General features: G+C 39.1%; 1 protein-coding gene across 1 annotated transcript; it reads left to right on the top strand.

The window, feature by feature from the left end:
• Positions 1 to 3,970: 3,970 nt before the first annotated feature.
• lrp12 (low density lipoprotein receptor-related protein 12) lies at positions 3,971 to 17,016 on the top strand. The gene is made up of 7 exons (XM_016487533.1): positions 3,971 to 4,490; positions 6,901 to 6,957; positions 10,349 to 10,484; positions 11,340 to 11,542; positions 12,033 to 13,134; positions 13,246 to 13,378; positions 14,930 to 17,016. The coding sequence occupies exons 1-7, from the start codon at positions 4,424 to 4,426 to the stop codon at positions 15,854 to 15,856; spliced, it is 2,625 nt and encodes an 874-aa protein (XP_016343019.1). The 5' UTR covers positions 3,971 to 4,423; the 3' UTR covers positions 15,857 to 17,016.
• The last annotated feature ends 655 nt before the right edge of the window (positions 17,017 to 17,671 follow it).

The following is a 17,671-nucleotide window of genomic DNA, read 5'->3' as shown; positions in this document are numbered from 1 at the left end:
TGATTTCATTGTCAGTTAAAAAAATTATTATTATTATTATTATTATTATTATTAACAAATAACAATCTTCCAGCAGCTTAGAGTAAAGATTGAATTGCTTCTTTTTTATACTTATAAAAATTCATGTTGCATGTCTAATTTCAGTTTTGCTACTTTTCAAATGTTTTTATGTATGTACTGTATAGGTATTATTATTTTACTTTTGTTCAGACTCACTTTCCAGAACATTTCCTTTCACTGTTCCTTGCCGGTGGAATGATCTTCTCTCTCTATCTATGCATATACCTCCTTCATATAGCTTGTCCAATTCTAGACAATATTTGAAACTTTGTATTGCTAGCACTTCTTGTATTATGACTTCATTTTAATTACAAATAATTAAATTATTAATAAATTAAATAAAATTGAACTAAATTAAAATGGAATTGTTTGTTGCGTTCCTCATTTGTAATTTGCTTTGGATAAAAGCATCTGCTAAACGAATGTAAAAACACAACAATATGAGTAAAATAAGCATACTTATTTATTGTATGAAAATCATTTATTTCTCAGTATTGATGTCATTTCCATCACAACAAATGATGCATTTAGTGGCAACACTACAGAAAATCCTTTGCTTTGATTTATGTTGAATTTGAATTATATAAATATATTGTTTTCGGTCACACATTAGTTTGGGGATCAATTCTCACTATTAACTTTGACCTTTGCCTTGATAAACTACTAATTTGCTGCTTATTAATAGTTAGTAAGGTAGTTGTTAGGTTTAGGTATGGAGTGGATTAAGGGATATAGAATATGATCAGGCAGAATAAGACATTAAAATGTGCTTTATAAGTACTAATAAACAGCCACAGGATTTTTTTTTTTTTTTTTGTATTCTAGTGCATGCTAATTTTTTTTTTCTTCTGAATACTACAGAAAGTACATAAGCCACAATAGTGAATGACAGTGGTGGTCACTATAAACATTATAAAGTGTATTTTGAGAACAATTGATTTGTCCGGTTAAAAAAATTACATAATAAAAAATACAAACCCCAGCAGCTTTTGGACACTGAGAACAAAAAAGCCCAAACCATCTGTTTGCTTCCTAAGGGATTTAACCCTGTGTTTGGGCATGCGTGGATGACACAACATCTGTCACTCACTGTGAGCTTCACTGAGGGGCACGTGGGCCGTCTGTATAGAGACAGATGTTAGTTTTGCAACCCCTGATGTCTGAGCTCAACAATACTGGGGCTCCTGAATGCAGTGACCTCTCTGACTATAATGACAGCGAGACCCCGCGGTCACAGCCTTTGTTCAACAGAATCTCTGTTACAATACATTAGTTGCAGTTTTGTCTTCTGGGTCGTTCCACAGTAGCCCTGGCTCCTCTGAACTTTGGAAATTATTTAAAAAGATAATTATTAAAAATATTTGATGTAGACGGTTACTACTGAGAGGTCAAATGTGAACACCACAGAAATACATAACATGTTTAATCATAATCATATGATTACATAACATGTTTCGTGGATGCAAGAGGGCAGACAAATAAAGGCCACTGAATTAGTAAATTCAAAGCTAGTTTGCCTTTGATAAAATGATAGGAGTGCCACTTACTCCCTTACATTCTATGGTGATCATAATACTACAGTACTTTTATAAATAATATGAATAAATCTATAATACTATCAGTCAAAAGTTTGTAATAATTAAGATTTTTTTTATTGTTTTTGAAAGATGTCTCTTATGCTCACCAAGGCTGCATTTATTTAATCTAAAATACCGTAAAAACAGTAATATTGTGAAATATTATTACAATTTAAAATAACGGTTTTCTATTAGAATATACTGTAAAATGTAATTTATTCCTGTGATCAAAGCTGAGATTTCAGCATCATTACTCTAGTCTTCAGCGTCACGTGATCTTTCAGAAATCATTCTAACATGATGATTTGCTGATGAAGAAACATGTATTATTATTATTATTAATATTGAAAACAGTTGTGCTGCTTTTTGTGTGTGTGTGTGTGTGTGTGTGTGTGTGTGTAAACCTTGATACACTACCATTCATCCAAGTTTGGGTTAAGTGTTTTTTGTTTTTTTTTAAGAAATTGCTACTTTTATTCAGCAGTGATGCATTAAATGGATCAAAAGTGACAGTAAAAACAATGTTACAAAAGGAATAAATGTAAAAATTTTAGAACAAACCATACATCAATGGAAAGCTTATTTATACAGCTTTCAGATCATATATAAATCTCAACTTCAAAAAATTGACCCTTATGACAAATAGTTTTCAAATAGAAAACAGTTATTTTAAATTGTAATCATTTTTCACAATAATACTGTTTTATTGCATATTTGAGCAAATAATGATTTTCTAGCGCCTTTCCAAAGCTCAAGGTCGCTTTACAAAATTAGTTTAGAGCTTTATAAGCCCTGGACTTCCTCGTTCAGATCGCTGAGTATTGTATGTGCATATCATTAGTCAGTGATAGCTATGTTACGGAGCCATTTCGTTAGCCATTGTTTGTTTCCAAGTCTTAGCCTTAAGCCCTATTTGCACGGGATTAGTATTATCTGGGGACCTTGTGTGATTTTGAAATTACCCCCCCACATCTGAATTTCGTGTGGTACATTCGCACGGGATAAGCGAAGCCTGTGATTTTACTCGAATTTCAAAACCTTTTCAGCTTTCTCTTTCTGCAAATTGTATGGTGTAGCGATATGATGACAGCACCCAAAATACTATCAAACACTCCAACGCAGCTCCATTCTTCGCAGAAGATGGATAAAAAGGCGTACGGCAAACAAAAACCTTGAAAAATGATATACGACTCGCCAAATGCTGGCCGAATCACAGAGATGCCGATTCGCACGGGACTAATATTATCACAGGACCTCTGTGTTCGGCGAAATATGGTAGGTCATTTGCGGGGGAATTTTTACTTTACAAATTACAGACATGGCTGATTCGCACGGGATTAAGATCACAGACAGCCTCCATAATTATTACAAATGACTGGAGGTCACCAGGTAATACTAATCCCGTGCGAATAGGGTTTTAGTCTAGTTTTGCCTTGCCTGTTTTCTGGTCCTTTGGCTATTGCTGGTGTTTACAGATTACTCCTTTTTGTCAAACCCTCTGGATTACGTTCGCCGATCGATGACCCAAGCTTGTCCTAGGATTACTCTTTGTCTTGCCTGTGTTGTACCTGTTTGCCATTGTTTGACCCATGCCTGTTATGACCTAGTCTCTTAAATAAAAGCATGCAGATGGATCCGCACGTCTCTGTCGCCCCGTAACAGTAATACAGACAAATAACAAGCATTTAGAGTAAAATACAATAGCCTACACCAAGAACCGAAGAGTAATATACAGAGGTGGATTTGCAGAAGACAAATCTACGTGTTTGATTGCTCAAACACGCTCCAGTTATTTATTGCTTGTGAAGTATCATAAAGAATGCAACCTTGCTAAGAGACTTCTTTCAAAAACATGGAAAGAAAGAAAGTATTTATGTGATTGAGAGAGAAAGGAGGAGGAGAGATACGGAGGGAGATAGATATACACTATTGGTTAGAGGGGGAAGTGGTGGTAAATACCCGGCTGTAACAACACACACAACCGACCAGAAAGGCCGAAATTTGGCGTGTGGATTACAGTCACAGCAGCAGACGATCATGCTGTCGATTAAGCCTGATGTTTAGTTTTATTTCCAGCATTTGATTCGGCCAGACTTCAGCTCGTGCCATCATGCTGTAGATCAGTGTGTGGCTATATTTGTCTGGATTAGGCTTGTTTAACACATTTAAACTCTCGGAATTAGCGCTTTCACGTCGGATCATCGATAGATTCGTGTTGATCTCGTCTCAGGCCTTTAAGGACACTGTTTGTGTGTGTTTTACAGGAGCTCGCGAGCTAACAACAAAAGCGCTAGCACAGCCGGCTAGTCAAACGCTGCTGCCTTCAGTCATTTCATCTCCAAATCTATCAGTGATGGACGTCGGAAAGGATTTAGCTGCTTTACTAATTAGATAAGTGTGCGTTTGGACTCAGAGGTTCATTCAGTGAATCTATGAGTTGATATTAGTAGGTTAGAGTAGCGGTGTAGGTTGACATTAGCATTAGCCTGTTAGCATTATCGACTCCTTTGTTGGGAAGACTGATTGAGATTTAGCTCACTTTGGTTTTTAGTGAGGGGAAATTTCGTTTTTATTCAATCTTATCTTTTATTTTAGTGTGCATATCTTACTGTCGTGTATATAAGAAGTTAGTTTGGCTGTAACATCAGTGTTTTATTAAGACAGGAGTAGAAAAAAGGGAAATGTTGAACAGCTGGTGTCTCTGGTAATACTCGCAAACACAGATATTGTGTATAAATAACGATACTGACGCTACAGAGTGGCACATTTAATCGTTTAAAGCTAGTATGGCCTATACTTCGAGCTTAAACGAGATCTGTTTGCTATGGACACATGTACTCTTCATTTTCATGGGTAAGACACTTTATTTCGCTACCGTTACTCTAAATATTTCCTCATGTGTTAAAATGGTTGGTTATAATAAAATAGCCTTTGTAGTATGCTGTAGTATTTCCTACATGCTAAATAATGTCGCTTCAGTGCAATTACAGACTAGTGATATTTCAGTGTTAGTGTGCATTCACATGCATTGGGCTTTCTCTAATGGTTAAATGAGGGTTGATTTAATTACTGCCACAGAAACGGAGCGAAACTCTCAGACACACATGTAACGTTAGAGTGAGTGTAATAACATGGCCTGTGTTTTGAGATCAGATCGGGGTGAATGAAGGGAACAAAGACTGCTATTGTTTCCTCATGTCTGTCTGTCTGTGTGATTGAATCCCTTCCTCTTGGCTGAAAACAAAACAAATTAATCCTCTGCCCTTCGTTTTCTCATTTATTTCCTCTCCACCTCTATTTATTTGACCTGATAGGGAATTTTCAATCGTAAATGTTTTGGGGAATTTTTTCGTCGATCTTCCTTTCACTTTTGATTTTGTTTGGAAAATTCCCTCTCTCTAACTGTCCATATCAAATCATATAATCTGCTGCAAAACAGTTGATTGCTCAACAATAAGGATGTCTTTTTTGAGATGAGTTTTTTTTCTCTTTTGACTAGAAATGTTACTGCTAAAATGTAACTGAATGGCAGTTAAATGCAAATTGACTGAAAAACAGTAGCATACATTGACTTGTTCATGTTTACATCTAACTGCTTCCAGCATTATCTCAAGTAATTTCTGAAATTTTGATCCCCAAAAAAAAATCAGATACAGAAAATACAGAAAGTGCAAATTCAACGAACTATTTTTTTATTTTTATAGTGCCTCTCCAAAGCCCAAAGTCACTTTACAAAATTAGGTTAGAGGAACACAAATAACTCACATTTATAGCAAAGTAAAATACACAGACCAAGAACTGAAGAGTGATATACACAGGTTGTTTACAAGAGAAAAATCTGTGTGAAGTTTGATTGTTAACCACACTGTATATATTCAAGATTATTTTTCATATATATGAAAAATAATCTTGAATAACTCCAGTGTGGTTAACAATCAAACTTCACACAGATTTTTCTTGTTTATTTATTTTTCATAAATTATATATTTTTTAAATTGCTTGTGAAGTATCGTTAAGGGCAATGCATCTATTCCAGTTGTCAGATTTGTTGCTGGTCATATTACAACTGACCTATTGCTATAGGCAAGTTGAAATATCCACCGTATCCATCAGTTGTTGTACATTTGTTGTGTGGCAGCAGCCAGGTTTGCATGCCTGTGTTTGCATGTGGGCTGTTACCCCTTTGCTGTGCTCCCATCATGCAGTCAGCTGCTGTAAGCAGCCCCATAAGTGAGGGAAACCCCAACAGATGATCAGCAAGCCCAAACAATGCATGCCCTTCAGGGCTAACCTTAGGGTTTTCTGTGGTCATGCATACAGAAAAGTAGTATATTGTAAACATTATGCCTACAGTATACTGCAGAAAAAGAAGAGTAGCATGCCTTTGGGACATAGTCGGAGATTTAATTGCTAACCCACTCAGTTCTTTTAGGTCAGGCGATTAGATGATACTGGTTGCATCTGATTAGGTTGTATTGTTGTTGGATTTTGGCTGAAGGTGACATACTAGAGTATGCCAAAATAGTCAGGAAACATCACTTATTTACTATAGGAATTGCCCCAGTCTCTCAAAACTGAATTATAGTGAAATTACTCCCTTCAGACCTCACTTTTAAAATTTGGAATTGATATGAAAATACGAGTTGAATTTTTTAGCATATGTTGGCCAATGGCCACACAAGACTAAGCCAGGTTTTTAATCCAGTCGCTTTGTTGGTGATTTTCTAGCATTATCTTTCAAGTTTAGCAGTTGCAAAGGTATTACTTTCAAAGCAGATGAAATGTGGCTTCGATCAGTCAGAACATTATAATATTAACCTGAGGGTTATGCAGGCCTGGTGTTCATGGCTTCCTCTCTTACATGTATAAATGCATTAAAATATATGGCAATGAGCTTTAGTTATGCTGTCGGCTTAATTACAAAGTAGGTACAGCATTTGTTTTGCATTCTGATTTTGAAGTGAAGCATTGTGTCTTCTGAATTGTTCTCTGAATTTGAAAGCATTCTGGGTCAGTCTGTCACATACAAATGTGATATTTTAAATAATATCGGTTTGATAATGACTACACATTGTTCCTGCTTGCGTCCAGCTGTGGATGAAATTTCAGCCCTTGGGTTTCAGAGCCCTGCTGCACACCAGATTAAGTTTAAAGGATCAGCTCTTTGCCCCCTTTAGGTTTTCATCTACACGTATTGCTTTCTTCAGCACAGCAGTGTCATATGCATCTTATTAATTGGAAATATGTTTTTCTGTTTTTACAGGAAATGCAGTTTCGTCGCAGCACAGCGAGAACGTATATGTATCAGGCATGTCAAACGGTGAGTCCTGACTTCATATTTGGTTTACAGACCCAGGTGGTAGATTTTATTAATTTTCAGAGCAAAATAGACTCCGGTTAAACTCTGTGTGGATTAAACACGGCTTGTAGGGAGCTGAATGTGCCTCTGGAGATCAAAGGAATGTAAGACATATAAAGGCTCATGATATTTAGCCCAGATTAGTCTGCACATGTTACCTCTTGCCTGAGTAACTGTTAACTGAAAGGTTACTTGCTACTCTTTCATCCACCCCATTTCATTAGCAGACAAGCTGTTTTTCTAGCATTGTTTTGTTCAAAAACATTTTTTGTGATGCTGGTTGAAAGTGTCTTCACATCCCGATAGCAATCACTAAGATAAGTGGTCTAAATGTATTTATATGTATTTGTATCGTCTGTGGAAGGCGTAGGAGCATAAATTATTATAATCATATTTCTCGATCCGAGGGCTTCCTCTGCACCCCATTCACGCAGACATGATACGTCATCAGCGTGTTGCATCACACTATCGCAGACCGAGCGAAAATGGAAGGCATTATTATTGTAATATTCTGTGCTTTGTGCTGTAATATTTTCTCACCGGTGAATGAGATATGAGGTAATCTGACAGCACTGCATTCAGTCATCCACCAACGTCTCATCGTGTCGCTGGTAGGCATGTAACTATTCACTCAACTCAGGATTCGATTCACGATACTGATTTCACGATTACATTTTTTCTAAACAAAATGAGATTTAAGACAAATTATAAATGAAAAGGTGTCCTTTTATTATTGCTTGGACAAAATGCTGCGCATTTCTTTGTGGAACAGAAATGTCACATAACAAAACTAAATTGAAATTTTAAAACAAACCCTAAATCTAATCAAATAAATAAGACAATCTTCATATAAACAAAGGCTTTGCCTGTGCTCTTTCCATTCAAAATTAGAGGCAACCACTGCATTTGAATCATAATCCAAACAAAGATGCTGAATACATGCAGCATGAGCAGTTTTTTGGCAAGTTCTACAGAAATCTAAATTATATTGTATAATTTGAAATTTTAAAACAAAAACAGAATGCTCTGACTTTAGTTTTCTGAAACTATACTACATAAAACATCTGCACGAAACAAACAGCAGAAGCTCTGAATGGGACGCAGATTCACTCTCTGACAGCAGGAGGCGCTCATGGAACAGAAGCAATACAGCTTTTCCTTGGTTACCGCTGTAAACAAAGCAGGGCAGCGCTTATGAACGCTGCTTTAATATGAATATACAGAGACGAGATGAAAAGAAAATATCATCTAAACTTTTCTAAAGACAGTCAGTTCCCCTCAGAGATACATGAGCAATATCACTCAAGTGTGAGAGTGATACCGGCTCTATAACTCTAGATAGCTCTTCTCGGCCTGCGGCCTCGTGCCTCTGGCCTAATGAGTGATACAAAATTGTGAAAGGGCGTTCCTGTAGCGATACCAGTACAATATCTCACAGTTCTCAATCAATCAGATTTGAGAACCAGAACGAACTGTTGTATCAATTCTTATTCATTCATATAAACTCCCACCCCCAAATGTATCGCGATTCGTTTAACATCTCAACCGATTTGAATTGTCACATATTTGTATCTACTTTCAACTGGCTCGCGTTGAATCGTTACATCCCTAGTCGCTGGTTAGCCTCTGGTCTGCCTGTGCGCGTGCATGTGTTCTGGAGGCAGGGCTTGAATTTCGGTGCGGAATTGCGCATAATTCTACTGATTCCCACAGTTTCCACACTTGTAGCGTGGGAAATTCCCGCTCGGGACAGATGATGGAATGTATCATTTGCACGTGCATTTGAGTCTTACAATTTTAAACATTCAAGTGCTCAATTCAGTACTTACGCGCTCTCTGTGAGACCCCTTTCTGTGAGCTCACCAGGGTGGCCAGGTTTTCACAAGAAAACCCGCCCAATCGCTGCTCAAAACTAGCCCAGTTGCGTTTCAAGGGGGTCCCCAGTTAAAAATCGCGTTACGGGGGGTAAAATACACGTTTTTGCTAAAATTCACAATCCAGGGGGTAAATATCATGTTATTGGAGTCGCTACAACCCGCGGCAACAGTGTTAAAGTAGCCCAATTCCACGGGAAAACCGCGGACTTGGCAACACTGGAGCTCACACCCAAAGTGCGTGCACATAGACTACAGAATGAAGTTCTGTTGCTCCTTATTGCGTGTAAACGGCCAAATACATAAGTATTCTTGATAAGTAGTCATGTAAACATTCGATTTATACTAAACATTGTCGGTTATAGGCTATTAAGTGAATGTAAACCGTTGAGAAACAAAACGTATGTGTAGCCGTTAGAGCCGTGCATGAGGTTTTAAAGAGACAGCAATCTAAATAAACCTGCTGCTGTCTGTCATTAATGTTTATTTATACATTGAAGACTAACCAGTGTTATTTTAAAGTTAAATAGATTATTCAGTTTCTGTGGTATTTCTGTACCTGAATATTACTGTTATACCTACCTGACAAACTTAAAGCACAGTTCATTTTAGTTGTATCTTGTTATTGTATTTGTGCCATTGCTTGTAATTTTCTATTCTTATTTTATTACTGACTGTTTACTTGTCTTTTTTTAGTTAAAATAAATTCAACAAAAAGTATGTCAAAATGCCCGTCTTGTTGAGTATTCACGTAAACAGTCGATTTATACTAAACATTGTCTGTATATAGGCTATCAAGTGAATGTAAACAGTTGAGAAACAAAATTTATGTGTAACAGTTAGAGCCGTTCATGAGGTCTTAAAGAGACAGCAATCTAAATAAACCTGCTGCTGTCTGTCATTAATGTTTATTTATACATTGAAGACTAATCAGTGTTATTTTAAAGTTAAATAGATTATTCTGTTTCTGTGATATTTCTGTACCTGAATATTACTGTTATACCTACCTGAAAAACTAATTTTAGTTCTATCTTGTTAATGTATTTGTTTGTGCCTTTGGTTGTCATTTATTAATTCTTATTTTATTTCTGAGTGTTTACTTTTCTTTTTTAGTTAAAATAAATTCAATTCAGAGTTTGAAATCAAAGTTCTTTTTAAGTATCTTCCTCACAATATAAATATAAATCAACAACGTTATAAATTGTAAAACACAAATACACTGGGTGACAAAACATTGTCCCCACAAGAGCCACCTAATGGGGGAATCCCCCCCCCCATTTTCCAAAACAAATTCAGGCCCTGTGGAGGAGGCGTGGCTTTGGAGAGTGATTATGCAGGGAGGGTGGGATCTTATGCTTTCAAAGCTAGCTTGCTATTGCTAGCCTCTCCGAAATCGCCTACCCTACCTTTAATCACCCGTTATGTGTTGAAATATGCATGCAGGGTCTTAATCTTTATATTTTTGTGGTCTTCCTCAGCCTGTGGCGATGTAGCGGGGCAGATAAGGGCATCCAGTGGAGTGATAACCAGCCCTGGCTGGCCCTTTGAATACCCTTCTCGCATCAACTGCAGCTGGAACATCAGGGCCAACCCTGGAGAGATCATCACCATCAGGTAACACCTCGCCACAATACTGCAATATTTGCCATTCCACTGACGCAGTCAAGAGCTGATCAATAATAAAAGATGTCCTTCACAGTTTGCCTTAATTACAGGTTTAACCGCAGACTCTTAGTTGAATTTTGGTCATAGTCACTGTGAATTCCTGCAGTGCTGGTGGAGTCTGCTTCTCTGTACCAATGCAAACAACTGCTTTTGCTAAAACAATCTGCCTCTTTAGATACAGATGCAAAACTTTGGGCATCTATTTGTTTGTCATTACAACAGTAATGATTGTATTTTAGACAGAGAAAACAGATTGTATTTTGAGTTCTGTCTTGGTTTAAAGGAATAATGGTATGTTTTTTTAAGCTGCTGCCACCTCAAACTGTTTTTGAAAGCTTTTTGCTCTATTCTTGCACTGCCTGTTTGCTTCAACCAGAGTGTTTGTTTGCGTCTTTATCCGAGAATGGTGTCCATGGTTACTGGCACAGAAATAGACCAAATGGGTGTTTTTTTTTTCCACAGGATGCGATTTTTGTGGTAAACACAGCAACTCAGTAATTCTGCGAATAGGATAGTCTTAAAAAGATGATTGGTACAGTTTTCAGCGAGACACGTGTCCCACAAGTATACCTTTCTTTTTATAGGTATTTAGTGTGGCACTGGCACCATTTTTTAATTGGTAATTCTTAATAACAATACAGTAAACAATAAGAGTCTTGATCTATTGGTGTTTGAGGCATGTGATGCAACAAGACGCAATCATGTGTCTAATTCGAATGAACTCATTGATGACAGGGATACTGTATGTAATACTGTCATGCACATACCCAATGTTCCTGTACTTAAAACCGGTGGTACTTTTAGTTTTCAGGACTTTGAAATTCAGAGCTCGCACAGGTGTGGTTTAGACTGGATCTCCATTGGAACTTACAAGAACCTGGATGGGTACCGGGCCTGTGGCTCGTCTATTCCGGCCCCATACATCTCCTCTCAGGATCACGTGTGGATCAAGTTCCACTCTGATGACAGCATGACTGGAAAAGGCTTCAGGCTTTCTTACATAACAGGTAGACCTGCTATATACGTACCCTTTAGATAAAGCTGTTTCAGAGAGGATGCAGTTACGGAGATGTCTCACACTGACATGCAACACTAGTAAATTCTCTCACTCTTAAATTGTATTTGGTTACTGAAAAACAAACTGCTTTTCAAGAATGCATTAACTTCATTCTTGAATCGTTTTTTTTTTTCTAAAGCAAGCATCACTGTTGTCATTGCTCAAACTTAAATCTCAATCATTTCCACTTGGCCAGATAAAATAGGATTAGATGTCACAGACTAGCATTGAATGGGGGGGGTGCCAAGTCATGTTTAGAGACCAGAATATCGTGGGTACTTTTGACTTAATGCTGACTATAGGTATAGATCTCAAACTCACTTTTTCCTGTTGACCATGTTATAAACATCCTCTGAAACATAGATATTCCAAAAAGTCAGTAACCAAACATTGCTAAAGTTTGTCTTTTCTAAAGGGTAATATCTGTGTGTAATTGGTAGGGAAATCCGAAGAAGCCAGCTGCAAGCCTGACCAATTCCACTGCGCTAATGGAAAGTGTATCCCAGAGTCATGGAAGTGTAACACCATGGATGAATGTGGCGATAACTCAGATGAGGAGTTGTGCGTACAGCCTAATCCCTCCACGTTCTTCTCCTTCCAGCCTTGCGCCTTCAACCAGTTCCCTTGTCTCTCACGCTACACCCGTGTTTACACCTGTCTGCCGGAGTCGCTCAAATGTGACGGCAGCATTGACTGTCAGGACTTGGGTGATGAGATTGACTGTGACGTGCCAACCTGTGGGGAATGGCTGCACAATTTCTACGGTACTTTCAGCTCGCCCAACTATCCTGACTTCTATCCGCCTGGTAGTAACTGCACCTGGCTGATCGACACTGGTGACCACCGTAAGGTTATCTTGCGCTTTATGGACTTCAAGCTGGACGGCACAGGCTATGGCGATTATGTTAAAGTCTACGATGGATTAGAGGAAAACCCCAGGCGTCTGTTGCGTGTGTTGACAGCGTTTGACTCTCGAGCCCCTGTAGCGGTGGTGTCATCTTCAGGACAGCTTCGGATACACTTTTATGCTGACAAAATCAATGCAGCTCGAGGCTTTAACGTTACGTATCAAGTAGATGGTTTCTGCCTGCCATGGGAAATCCCATGCGGAGGGAACTGGGGTTGCTACACTGAACAACAGCGCTGTGACGGCTACTGGCACTGTCCCAATGGCAGGGACGAGCTCAACTGCAGCAGCTGCCAGGAAGACGAGTTCCCATGCTCACGAAACGGTGCCTGCTACCCGCGCTCTGACCGGTGCAACTACCAGAACCGCTGCCCGAACGGCTCTGATGAGAAGAACTGCTTTTTCTGCCAACCTGGAAACTTCCACTGCAAGAACAACCGCTGTGTTTTTGAAAGCTGGGTGTGTGACGCTCAAGACGACTGCGGGGACGGAAGCGATGAGGAGAGCTGCCCGGTAATCGTACCCACACGAGTCATCACAGCCGCTGTAATCGGGAGTCTGATTTGTGGCCTGCTGCTGGTCATTGCTCTGGGCTGCACATGCAAACTCTACTCACTCAGAATGTTTGAGCGCAGGTAAGCGAAGCCACTTGTTGCGTAGCTAGCCAGACTAGAGCTAAAATAGAACTGGATTGTTGTGACTGTTCTCTCGTCAATTACCAATTAATGCACTGGTTGTTCTTCCAGGTCATTTGAGACTCAGCTCTCTAGAGTGGAAGCTGAGTTACTGAGAAGAGAAGCTCCTCCATCATATGGACAGCTGATTGCTCAAGGACTGATCCCCCCAGTGGAAGATTTTCCTGTCTGCTCTGGAAACCAGGTATGAAGACTACATAATTGTGTAGTTAAGGCCCGTTAAGACAAAAAATATAACTATAAAGATAACTATATTAGCGTTCATATCAACGCACAATAAGGATTTGTTTGTTAGAAGCACGCACTACAGTTTTGTTGTCTGTCGCTTTAAATGCTTGAGGTCTTTGAGTGGATTCTGATTGGCTGTCAATGTTTTTAATCCTTCCTTCAGCTGGAAAAAGTAGTTTTGAAAGTGATTGTTTTTCTTTGTCGTTACTGCTATAGTTGTGGTGTAGACTTCTCTGTTCTCATAGAATTAGAATGATTTTTAAAACATTATAGTTATTAGTGTTGGGGAAAGTTAATTTTAAAAGTGATGCATTACAATATTGTGTTACTCTGTAAAAGAGTAACTAATTGCACTACTTGGTTACTTTTTATGAAAAAAAAAAAAGACTTTTGCGTTGCTTTTTCTCGTCTGGGCTGGGCTTAATCGATTGTTTTTAATAAAAAAAGTTATATTTTTGGCAAATGTCCAAAAAGCCCTTTTCACACCAAAGCCCTTTTCACACCAAAAGTGAAATGAATAAGCCTCAGGCTGAAGGAAATGTAAATTCACGTCTGTAAAGTAGAGGGCGCAGCTCAAACTTTTTTGTTGCCATTCTGGATTGCATGAAGAACAGGACAGAGGAGAAGAAAGTTCACGTTATGTTTATCTAAAGTCATTTTTGCTTGTTAGTATGGTTGAATTTGATCATCGAAGGTTAGCAGTAAAGACATTTTTTTAATAAAATGATATTAAATACATAAAGGATCTTTTTATTTAACTAATTATTGCAGGTTTGCGTCATATTCTGAGTTTGCATGTCACTGTTTTTATTCATTTTGAGGAATGCTGAATCTGTTTCTGTGCAGGTGAGATGAGTAAATGCATGTTCACATTTAGTCTAGATCTACAGTAACATCATGTTCACACAGCGCACACAACACCTCTGCACTCACTCCTGATTTCTCTCAACATGGGGACAGGAGAGCTGTCAGTGAAAAAATGGGAAAACTTGCGTTACTTATCTGAAAAAGTAACTCCTATTTTCTTGTAAATTAAAAAGTAATGTTACTTTACTAGTTACTTGAATTGCATTACCTCCAACACTGGTAGTTATCACCCTTGGTGTAAACGGTCTTTGTTTTTTTGTGGCAAAAACTTGTGACTTTTACCCTTCTATGTTTAGGAAGTAACTGAAATGTCTAGACATTTCTAAGATGCTATGTTTTGCTGTTTTGATTTGAAGTTTCAGCGGTTTGTGTTGATTTTAAAGAGATCTCTTGCATATTGTTTTTTTTTGTTTTTTTTGTTTTCTTCAAAACTCACCACTCACCAATGTCTACATTTTAGTTGGTGTATTGGCTAAGTGAAAATTTATGAGCCATGCCTTCTCTACAATAGGCTTGGTAAACTTGCACCAAGGTGCTGTCTGACTGACCTTGGAAAGTTCCCAGACTGTATGAAGCATGATGGCTGGCCTGCATGTTATAGATGACCTTAGGTAACGCTCCCTGTTGTTCTTGCTTTCAGGCATCTGTTTTAGAAAACCTAAGACTGGCAGTTCGCTCTCAGCTGGGATTCACCTCAATCCGACTCCCCACCACAGGACGCCACAGCAACATCTGGAGACGCCTGTTCAATTTCACGCGTTCACGGCAGTCTGGTTCTCTCGCACTGGTGTCTGCGGACACAGAAGAGGGTCCTGATGGCAGTGCCTCAGCACGTGAGCCAGAGAGACTTGGATCTCACTGCGGACTCTTACCCTTGGACTCTGACGATACAGACACTGAGAGTGAGCAGCATCCCCGCAGGGATGTCCCTGGAGCTGTTGGAGGCCTGATGGCCCCACTGCCACAGAAAACTCCCCCTACAACAGCAGTGGAAGCCATCGTCTCGGTGTCTGCCAGCTCAGCTCCACTGGTCAGCCGGGAGAGCAGCATCTCTGAGAGCATCTCAGAAAGTTCTGGAGTAACTGGATCTTCGTGTGCTACTACTACTACTACTTCTGCAAGGAGCCCCTTCGGCAGCGCTCTAAGCCGGGTCACCCGCAGCCTGCGCTGGATTCGTTTCTCTCTGGGGCGCTCTAGCGATGGAGGGTCAAGTGGCATTGGGCAGAATCACAGCCCTCTGCGGCAACTGGAGCAAGGAAGTGCGGGTTGCACTGGTATCGGCATTAGGGGCGAGGATGAGGACGACGTGGAGCTCCTCATTCCCGTCTCGGATGCAAGCTCCCTGGACAGTGATGAGAGCTCCAGGCCCCTGCTGGAACCAGGCCTGGAGCAGGCCTTTGGGCCCCAGCTGACCCCTGCTGCCGTCTCTCTCAGAGGCCGGCTGGTGGGTAGGGATGGCCCCTGTGAACACTGTGGGATTGTCCATACGGCGCGGATCCCGGACGCTTGTCTGGAAGCGACGGCGAAAACAGAATCTAGTGATGATGAGTCACTGCTGCTCTGTTAAGACTCAGAGGAACTCCCTGACTCAGTACATGACCCATATGACTCTAAAATGCCCCTGCTCACAGCTTGCCATTTCTGTTATCGCCCCCTAGTGGAACGGAGGTTGAGTGTCTTTAGACGTGTCCTCTTACGAAACGAAGAGCTTCAGAAATCAGGTACTTTTAAAGACCAGTCTGTAAAGATCATACAGCGTAAGAGAGCTCCCCAGTCCCACTGTGCAATATTAGTATTCCTCGAGATGTTTACCAGGTCAAAGTCTATTTTTCTGAAGAGTCAAATTAAGCTCACGTAGAGAGTGAGCCGCTCTGCAGTTCTCAGTATGGGAATGCAGCACAAACAGACGCGTCTATCCTGGACAGTGTGGGACAACGAAAGACTGAACACATCCAAGCGCTCTGAGCGATTTGTTACCTAACCTTTAATTTATTTGTACTTTTGATGTCAGACATTTGTTTTATTAAAGGAATGGTTGACCCAAAAATGAAATGTCTACTCGCACTCATGCTGTTCCAGACATACTTTCTTTTGTTATTGTGAATGGCGTCCTAGCAGCTCTTTTCTATACAGTGAATACAGGTATTATGTGATCCATATGACTGTTCTGTTAATATGTTCTGTTAGTAGTTCTCAAATCCTTCATGCACAAATGGCATATAAAGGTATGTGGTATTAGATTTGGCATCAGATGGTTTCAACGATTTTTTCACTGATTAACAAGTCATGCAGAAGTCATGGGCTTATTTCTTTTTTGTCAAATGTCATAAGTCATATGGGGTTCTCTTGTTTTGTTGTCCCCATTAATTTCTCTGTATGGAAAAAAAGCAGCTTGGACATTCTGGAAAGGAGCTCAGAGTTTGTTTAGGGGTAAACAAATTACTAAATAAAAAAGTAATTTTGTATTTCATATGATAAAGTCATACCAGTTTGGAACAGTTGAGTAAATGACACAATTTTCATTTTGGGTGAAGTTATTCTTTTAACTGCTTGCAAAAAGTGGGAGATCAAAAAAAAAAAAAAAAAGCAATTTGGTACGTTTGTTCATTTCAGTGTGAGTTTGTGGCCCTGCTGCAGTGGTACTGGGTACATTACCTGCAATTATGTGCGAAAATTTATTTATAACCGGTTATAATCTGAGAGGGAGCTACTTTAAAAAAAAAAAAAGATATTGCATTGTATAACAGCCACTTTAGTTTGTTGTATTTATTTTTTGTTACCTTTAACCTTTTGGTAACCTTACTGTTTTGGTATTGAGAATTCTTGTGTGGGTGTGTATATTTATTATTGGTTTTCATTTCAATAGCGTTTACTTATAAAAAGCATGTCCAGCTGTCTTGTGCTTTTTATTTTTTTCCATTTCATGATGCGGTGTTAATATATATCTGTATAATTATATACACACACATACAAAAACATGCAAAAGATATATATATATATATGATAAAAAGAAAAATGTTTACTGCACTAAGAGAATAAAAGTGCTCATCTCACTTGTGTTGGACGTTTTCTTTGTTCTAAAGTGAGCAAGAGTGGTCATTGGATTTTAGTTTCTGGAAAAAAGGGAAGCATTCTAGAAGTCGTCTGTGGACTATGCAGAAAAGAAACCAAAGCAGTGTCTCCTGATGGCCCCTAGACGCACTGAAACAAGTACAGAAAAAAATGTTGAGATACACTGAGAAGGAAAAATAAAAATATGGCTGCATAGATTTTTGCTATTTCCACTGAGTGGAGCCAAAAGCCAGTTTAATTTTCTCCAATATAGTTGAGGTTTTAATCTGATGTTAAACATATGTATTTATATCAGATGTGAAACCAAACC

The sequence above is a fragment of the Sinocyclocheilus anshuiensis genome, unplaced genomic scaffold (assembly GCF_001515605.1).
Source record: "Sinocyclocheilus anshuiensis isolate Anshui unplaced genomic scaffold, SAMN03320099.WGS_v1.1 scaffold369, whole genome shotgun sequence".
Lineage (NCBI taxonomy): Eukaryota > Metazoa > Chordata > Actinopteri > Cypriniformes > Cyprinidae > Sinocyclocheilus > Sinocyclocheilus anshuiensis.
The sequence above is the reverse complement of the archived record's forward strand: the minus strand, read 5'-3'. Positions and strand labels throughout refer to the sequence as shown.

Bases quoted from the DNA above. Each gene is read 5' to 3' on its own strand.
- lrp12 (XM_016487533.1), top strand. From the start codon at position 4,424: ATGGCCTATACTTCGAGCTTAAACGAGATCTGTTTGCTATGGACACAT. The intron at 10,485-11,339 runs GTAACACCTCGC...TGGTACTTTTAG, and splicing joins GGAGAGATCATCACCATCAG to TTTTCAGGACTTTGAAATTC. The intron at 13,379-14,929 runs GTATGAAGACTA...TCTTGCTTTCAG, and splicing joins CTGTCTGCTCTGGAAACCAG to GCATCTGTTTTAGAAAACCT.